Source organism: Aphis gossypii, chromosome 3 (genome assembly GCF_020184175.1).
Source record: "Aphis gossypii isolate Hap1 chromosome 3, ASM2018417v2, whole genome shotgun sequence".
Classification (NCBI taxonomy): Eukaryota; Metazoa; Arthropoda; class Insecta; order Hemiptera; family Aphididae; genus Aphis; species Aphis gossypii.
Window position 1 is genome coordinate 20,791,189 of NC_065532.1, and position 8,929 is coordinate 20,800,117.

At 28.0% G+C, this 8,929-nt stretch overlaps 2 protein-coding genes across 2 annotated transcripts; both read left to right on the top strand.

Annotated features, from left to right (window-relative positions):
- Positions 1–2,201: 2,201 nt before the first annotated feature.
- On the top strand, positions 2,202–2,942 carry LOC114132061 (uncharacterized). The gene has a single exon (XM_027997439.2). It carries the CDS (start codon positions 2,313–2,315, stop codon positions 2,739–2,741), a length of 429 nt encoding a protein of 142 aa, XP_027853240.2. The 5' UTR covers positions 2,202–2,312; the 3' UTR covers positions 2,742–2,942.
- Positions 2,943–7,059: 4,117 nt separating this feature from the next.
- LOC114132059 (uncharacterized) lies at positions 7,060–7,800 on the top strand. Its single transcript, XM_027997437.2, has one exon. It carries the CDS (start codon positions 7,171–7,173, stop codon positions 7,597–7,599), a length of 429 nt encoding a protein of 142 aa, XP_027853238.1. The 5' UTR covers positions 7,060–7,170; the 3' UTR covers positions 7,600–7,800.
- Positions 7,801–8,929: the final 1,129 nt, after the last annotated feature.

Below are 8,929 nucleotides of genomic sequence, written 5' to 3' on the forward strand. Positions count from 1 at the left end.
TTATACGCATTTTAATTTATCTAATAATAATCTCCTTTTAAGGATTTTAATTCCGCTAAGTAACTTACATGCTCGACTGTTTATCTACAATTGTTACACGTAGGAACTTTTAGTTATCCAACAAATTGTACATCGTTAATCGTTATGAATGTTTGAACTGGAGAAATCTTTGCGACACAGTGTACGGTAAAATTTCAATAATATTATAATATTTGCAAATACAATAACAAGCAAATAACAAGCACATAACTAATGTATATTATTATAATACAATGTCAACACTATACATCCAATAACGAGGTGACATTGATGACAAAAATGATGGTAATGCGATTCAAATAGTTTTGAAATTTATTTAAATATATTTAAAAATATAATTCAATAAAAATAACGCAAAATAATTCATGTAAATTGTATATGATGATCAAAATATATTATATATTTATATAATCGGATTGTTATTTTTCAATGGACCAAAACGTATAAATATGTATTTTTACAGACATACGTCGAGACAAAGCGTTATTTTTTTGTGAATTTATTTAAAAATACAAAAACACAATGTCGAATAACTGAAAAACAATCAAATGGTAAATTAAAAAACAAAACTCACAAATTAAACACCGAGGCAAGTTCGTCTTCAATAATTATTGTAATTTTTATATTGGATATAAATTTAAAAAGAAATGTTTTATGCTATCATATAATATTTTATTAAAAGAGAATGTCTTTGATTTTGTAAAAAAAAAAAAAATCAAATATTATAAAAAATGCACTGTAAAATAAATCCATCAGGAAAATTTACTTCGTAATAGTGGACGTTTGTGACTTCAAACAAATACATTTTAGTGTTTTAAGTATAAGTGTTTAGTTTCAAGTTGATTAAGCATTTATCGAATTAAATATGCTATTTAAACCATAAATCATTGGGAAATTACAAAATATTCGATAATCGCAACCTTAATGGAATTCAAACAGGTGTGAAAATGAAGTGGTACAATAATGATTATATAAGTATGAAAATAATTACACATTTAACGATTATTATTCGGTAAAATCTCGAGTGTCAATATATTATGAAAAATTTCAAAAAAAAACGTTCAGTGAGTAATCGAATAAGTGTTTTAAACAAAAATTTCGTCTACACAACTAAGTTTAAATGCTTATTATACTATACACTCCATATTGGACGTTATATACTTAGAGATAACATTCTAGACAGATTTTATGACGATTATTTTACTTTCGTGAATTTATCTCGTCTTCGGTAAGACTTTAAACACAAAAGTACTGATCATTAACGTATTCATTTACAATAGTGACACCGTCGATTACCACAGTCATTTAAATCATTGCAGAAACGTGTTGAAGTTTCCTTATGTTTTTTTTTCAATGATTATAAAATTTTCTGTTTAAAATTTAAAATAATATTGATTATTGCATTATATTTTTTACAAAAAGAACAATATAAAATATGTTATTAATAGGTTTTTATTTAAAAACGCATTAGGTATAGGCATTTAACGTTTAAAACAGCCTTTTGGTAGGTAGATAAAATGAAGTATTCACTCTGATTAGTTCTAAATGTTAAATTCTACCATATTATGTACTTGATTGTTTGTCAAATGTTCATTAGTCTCACAATATTCATCATTGGATGTTTATTCGCTCATTGTGGAACAGATTCTGATTATTGTAGCATTGTGGAACTTAGTGTAAGTTCCATATACCTACCTCATCTGCAACAGATATTACATTCAGTTGTTTGATCAACTAAATTATCAACATTGTCTACCAATTATAGTAGACATAAACGTAATTTAGTAAGTTGTAATCATATTAATCATATTAACAAAATATGTATTTGATATTTACAACTTTGCCTATATATTGTCTGCATTTTTGTTTAAGCATATAGTCTAATAATGTTAGCCATTAATAATATTGTCTAGGAATTTTATTATCTACCTAATTGACAGCTACGACCGATATAGTAACATATGTATTATACATTGCCTGCCTATCGTACTTCATCTGTAATATGTATAATGAAGTCTACTTTACTAAGTTTAAGTGCTTATTATACTTCCTATTGGACGTTATGTACTCAGAGATAACATTCTAGATAGTTTTTATGACGATTATTTTACTCTCGTGAATTTATCTCGTCTTCGGTAGGACTTTAAATACAGAGGTACTGATTATTGACGTATTCATTTCAATAGTGACACCGTCGGTTAACACAGTCGTAAACGTAATTTATCCTTATTATTCGTCTGTTTTCATCGAAAGTCGATCAAACAAAAATCGAAATGAACTCTTTCGGATTCATCACGTTGGTGACATTGTCGGTGGTGCTGTCGTGCTCGGCCTACTATTACAAGAACTATTCACCAATAACGCTGTGCATGAAGAGCGACTACTCGTGGTGCACCAACGTGACGTACCCCACTAGTTGCGTGAACATGAATACCGTGGTAATGAATGGCACCGGAAACGGCACCAGTTACCCGACCGCATTCAAGACCATCGAGTCAGTGATAGTGATGGACGTCGACAGCTCTGAGGACAAGTGCATTATACTGTATGACACGTACAACTGCCAAGGACAAAGTCTAGTGCTTAACGGTTCCAAGCACCTATCGGCAAAACTCGATGATTTCGGATTCTCCAATCGGGCCGAGTCCTACAGACAGTGCACCGACCGAGTGCTCACCTATCTCCGGGACAACAGAAACTAGAAATAACGGTATTAAGGAAACGTTCATCTGCAACGACAACGGCCGTCTACACAATTTTGTCACGATTAAGATTTAAAGTATACCTAGGTATTAGGTAATAATAATTAATTATAGACATTCAACTAAGTGTACAATGGTTTATTTTCAATTGTATTATCTAAGTATTTATCTAATAAAAATGTCATCTGTATTATAATATTATATTGTATTTAACTGTTAATATCCATTTACTTCACGGCTTATAGAGCAGTTCATATACTCGTGAGTTCATATTGATAGTAAATATATATTATATTTAAAAGTGCAAACTATATTGAATGACATTTGTGAATATTTGAATATAAAAAAACCTTCGATGTGCCTAATACTATTGAAATGAAAATAAATCACTTATATAAGTTATAACACAAACCATAAATACAAAAATGCTATTTGAACATTATATTAAGCAAGTTAAATCTTCTGATATTCATAAAAAAATATTAAACTAAGCCACTGAGATCTTAATAATTATTTTATATTATGGTTATTCGGTTGAAATATTTACTTCTATAATATATTAATATGGTATTCTTTGATGCGCACGTATCTATTATTCATTGTTTAGTGTTCCGGAAAAAACATATTTTTGACTTTTGTATAATATAAAATTGATATTAAAAGATACTTAGCATTATAATTTGATGTTTTAGGGAATAATAAGTTCATTATTGATACATTCGAATCGATGAATTGTTATTCTGACGACCCTTTTTACTACTATGCTAAACTAACCTGTTTTGGAAACATAGACGCGTTATATTCAAAATGTGATTGAAACTTTCTGAGGAAGGTGAATAAGTGGCTAAAGTAGGGGTGATGGTGTTTTGGTGTGCATAATAATATGTGGTATGAACAAAAAAATATTTTGGAAGTAAAAATAAATAGCTTTTATTTTGGTATAATAATGGCCCATATTGTTCGTCAACGTTTTGTAAGTCTCGTAACCGATAACCAAGTTCCGGTATTTTATGATAAAGAACAATAGAACGACTTGCTTTTTACGATGCCTTTAGATATTTGTTGTTGCTGGTGATATTATGGTCGTTTTCATTATACATGGATATAGTTATACAGTGCGTTAAGTTTGTATGTGATATCTGTACCATCATTCGTCAACGGATCATCGAGTATCTAATACATAAATATTATATTCATGTATATTAGAACTTTATTTGTGCGAAAAAACAAATACATAAAAGTAAATAAATTACATGTACATTAAATATAAATAAATAAATTCAATTAAAATGTATAGATATGTCGACTATGTAGATATTACCTCAATCATGGTTCAAATTTTTCTCAAATTTTGAATCGGTACTACGTATGAATAGAATATAAGTGTAAGTATTCTATGTGCATTTTTTTCTTTAATCTATTAATTAATAATAATTATTTGCTAATATTACGTAGTAATGAATTTTGAAGAAAAAAATACTTAAGTGACAATAAAAACCAATTACATAAGTAAAACTAAAATATTTTACTATTTTGAATTTATTTCCTCATTTTAACTTTCAACATTTTTATATTATAACAGCGTGATATATAATATACCTGCAAAATTATTATGTTTTTGATGTTATCTTATGTATGATATTACTATTTGCATGTAATTGCATGCAAATTAATGGTCAATTGTATCCATGACAACGTATAAACGTGTCACTTTTCAATATAACGATTTAAACTCGTTCAAATGAGTTTCTTAACCATTGTTTTAGCTTTATTATCGAAAAACCAAACATTTAATATGTAAATAGTTTGCTGCAGTCTGGTTCTAATAATTATTACTATTTAATCGTAGATTCGTAGAAACGCTCGAATTAGCAATTATTGTCACCTATACCTACCTATCTAAGTGAATAATTTTTTTAATTAAATGTTAAAACTATGTAAATTATATCTCCCATATATTTCTCAGTAATATTTTCTTCCCCTCGTAAACCGCTGTCGGTCGTATTCGCTTCTTGTTTTGACCTATTATTTGATCTATTATTTGATATGCTATAGCTAGTAACACACGTGCACACAAGTGTACTCAAACAAACATGGTGTTCTGTGATACGAATAATTATGAGTGTTTATGTCATATTTTATAATAAAATACATAAATAAAATTTAAATACAAAACAATATTATGGTACCTGCCTATATTATTATAATATACCGGCACCCGTTTTACGTCGAACGTGCGTTTAGAACTCGAATCTGATAAAAATTGATTATGGAAAACTTTTGTCAAGCGTGGCACACATATCGCTTAAAGGTGAGTTCATACGCCAAAAAAAAATTGTAATCGATGTAAAGAAAGGGGAATAAGGGCACCAATAAAATCCCGAGTATTTCATTAGATGATATGGTCCTCTGAAATTATCTGCGGCACCCAAATGTCTAACGAGCGGTTTTATTCGTTTTCCTTTATACGTGCACGCAATTGTACGTCATCACATCCGACAATTGGAAAAAACAGCTTTCGGTCGTCATCATTATTATTATTATTATTATTATCATCATTATATGCGTGTTTTGAACACACGCAATACACTCGGACTTTTTGTATTTCACATATCACACACGAGAGTACAATGCGTAAGAACTGAAGGGTAGATAATGGGTTAGAATATTGTATGGGCGTAAGAGATAGATAGGTAATGATTACTTTTGTTTTCTCCGTTTTGTAAAAAAAAAAAATGCACAGTTATTTTATAACTTATAAAGATATTTAAATCTGATTGAAAACAATGACGGCAGTAATGGATAACTGTAAGTACTACACAATCAGATAGATATTTATATTATACTTATACTACAAATATAAATGTATTATTTAAAATAATAGGTAGGTATCGAACATTCTAACCTAAGAATACTTTTCAGTTTTGCTTTGGATTTTTCAATGTTCATAAGTATTATTACTTTATTAATATAATCGCATTGATCTATTTTTATTCATACAATAGTATTTCATTAGTAATTCATTTATATTCGATCTGATAATCATACATAATATAACTCCAATTAATGTTATTATTATTATAATTTGTATAAAATAATGATATGGTTCAAGTAATTAAATTTCATGAAAAAAATATTTTCTAGAATTTAAGTTTTAACTCCAAAAATCTGAATCCAGAAGAATACATAAATGATTTTATTGTGCTTAGAAAATTACATTATATGGATATTATATTGTTTGGCGATCAAAGATTTATTTGGTGAAGCTGGGTCGACTTGAGTGTCACTTTTTTATCGGTGTATTTTTGTTTTATTTTTTTAAGCGAGTATTGTAATCTTGTTAGAAAACTTATTTTATAAAAACCTCGCTCAACTACAAATCTTTAATTGAGTTATCATTTTTATTTTCGTGTTTTTTACGTAATTAAAATCAACCAATAACAGTAGGTAGTATTACATATTATACAGTGCATGATAAACAAAAGCTTTTACAAAACAAATAGGTAACTTATAAATTAAATATAAATTCGCAACAAATTAAATAATAATAATAAAAACAAAGAAATTAAAAAAAAAACAATTAAAAAATACTCACTGGACTACCATATTATTATGAATTCTTGCACGATCTTTTATGAAGATAGTGGATTTTATAAAACTAATTAAAATCAATACTTAATTAATTTTATTTAAACGAATACAATTTATTAAATCATTTTCAAATTCTGACACATTCCCTAAGACTTATCTTGTAAAATATGTTAAAATATAAAATCAGACATCATCTAATATCTTTTTTAGTCATGAAAATTTTACTTCCGTGTTAGTGAATCAAACATTTATGACTGAACCAGTAACCAAACAAATACATTTTAGTGTTTCAATTATAAAGTGTTTAGTTTTAAATTAGTTCCGCATTTATTGAATGAAATGAGTTGTTTAAATCATTAAATTATAAAGCAATTACAAAATATTCAATAATCGCAACCTTAATGGAATTCAAATAGGTGTGGAAATAAAGTGGGACAATAATGATAATATAAGCATGAAAATAATTACACATTTAAAGATTAGATTAGGTTAAATCTCAAGTATCGATGTATAAGGAATTTTTTAAAAAAAAAAAACGTTCAGCGGGTAATTGAATAAATGTATTAAACAAAAATGAAGTCTACTTTACTAAGTTTAAGTGCTTATAATACTTCCTATTGGACGTAATGTACTCAGAGATAACATTCTAGATAGTTTTTATGACGATTATTTTACTCTCGTGAATTTATCTCGTCTTCGGTAGGACTTTAAATACAGAGGTACTGATTATTGACGTATTCATTTACAATAGTGACACCGTCGGTTAACACAGTCGTAAACGTAATTTATCGTTATTATTCGTCTGTTTTCATCGAAAGTCGATCAAACAAAAATCGAAATGAACTCTTTCGGATTAATCACGTTGGTGACATTGTCGGTGGTGCTGTCGTGCTCGGCCTACTACTACAAGAACTATTCACCAATAACGCTGTGCATGAAGAGCGACTACTCGTGGTGCACCAACGTGACGTACCCCACTAGTTGCGTGAACATGAATACCGTGGTAATGAATGGCACCGGAAACGGCACCAGTTACCCGACCGCATTCAAGACCATCGAGTCAGTGATAGTGATGGACGTCGACAGCTCTGAGGACAAGTGCATTATACTGTATGACACGTACAACTGCCAAGGACAAAGTCTAGTGCTCAACGGTTCCAAGCACCCATCGGCAAAACTCGATGATTTCGGATTCTCCAATCGGGCCGAGTCCTACAGACAGTGCACCGACCGAGTGCTCACCTATCTCCGGGACAACAGAAACTAGAAATAACGGTATTAAGGAAACGTTCATCTGCAACGACAACGGCCGTCTACACAATTTTGTCACGATTAAGATTTAAAGTATACCTAGATATTAGGTAATAATAATTAATTATAGACATTCAACTAAGTGTACAATGGTTTATTTTCAATTGTATTATCTAAGTATTTATCTAATAAAAATGTCATCTGTATTATAATATTATATTGTATTTAACTGTTAATATCCATTTACTTCACGGCTTATAGAGCAGTTCATATACTCGTGAATTCATATTGATAGTAAATATATATTATATTTAAAAATGCAAACTATATTGAATGACATTTGTGAATATTTGAATATAAAAAAACCTTCGATGTGCCTAATACTATTGAAATGAAAATAAATCACTTATATAAGTTATAACACAAACCATAAATACAAAAAAAGGTTTAGTACAATTATTTTATTATAAATCAAGTCTTTAATCATTTTAGAAACTCAGTGTAGCTTTTGAATTCTTGCACGATCTGTTACGTGATTTTTATAAAACTAATTAAAACCAATATCTAATTAATTTTATTTAATTGAATACAATTTATTAAGTCATTTTTAAATTCTGACACATTTCCTAAGACTTATCTTATAAAATATGTTTAAATGTAAAATCAGACATCATCTATTTTCTTTTTTTTAAAAATTCATCTTGTCTGTAATAGGTAACAAAATAATATTAACTTAATCTCAGCACTAACAGTTGATTAATATGTCGATTTTAATCTCAGTTTCAATTATTTATCTTAGTTTATTCATGTATAAGTAAAACTATACACAATTTAACTCGTCCGGAGGTAATTTCAAGTATCACAAACAAGCCTGGCGAAAACTACCGTTTATTGTATTTCTTTAGTACCTTCTTAAAAATCAATTTTCAAATCAAAACTAAATAACTTGAAATAAAGGAATATAAAAATACAAAATAACAAAATATAGTAATTGCAAGTAGAATTGTATTTATACTTTCGATATTTACTAATATTTTTTATATCCTACTTATTCAGACTTTTATATTTGTAAACAAATATAATGAAGATTAAAAAAGAAAAACTAATAATTTGACTGATGATGATAATTAAGTTTTTTGGTACGTAGTTTTATAACTCTGGTTAATTTTAAAAAATAGTATAGTATAACTGTATAAGTAAAAATGTACAACTTGATAAGTTTCATATATATATATATACATAATATGACTAATAGTAAGCATAGTCATTTATACTATTTCAATAAAATTGTATGACATAGTAAAATAAATTATACAATAAAACATATTTTATTATATTTATTATAA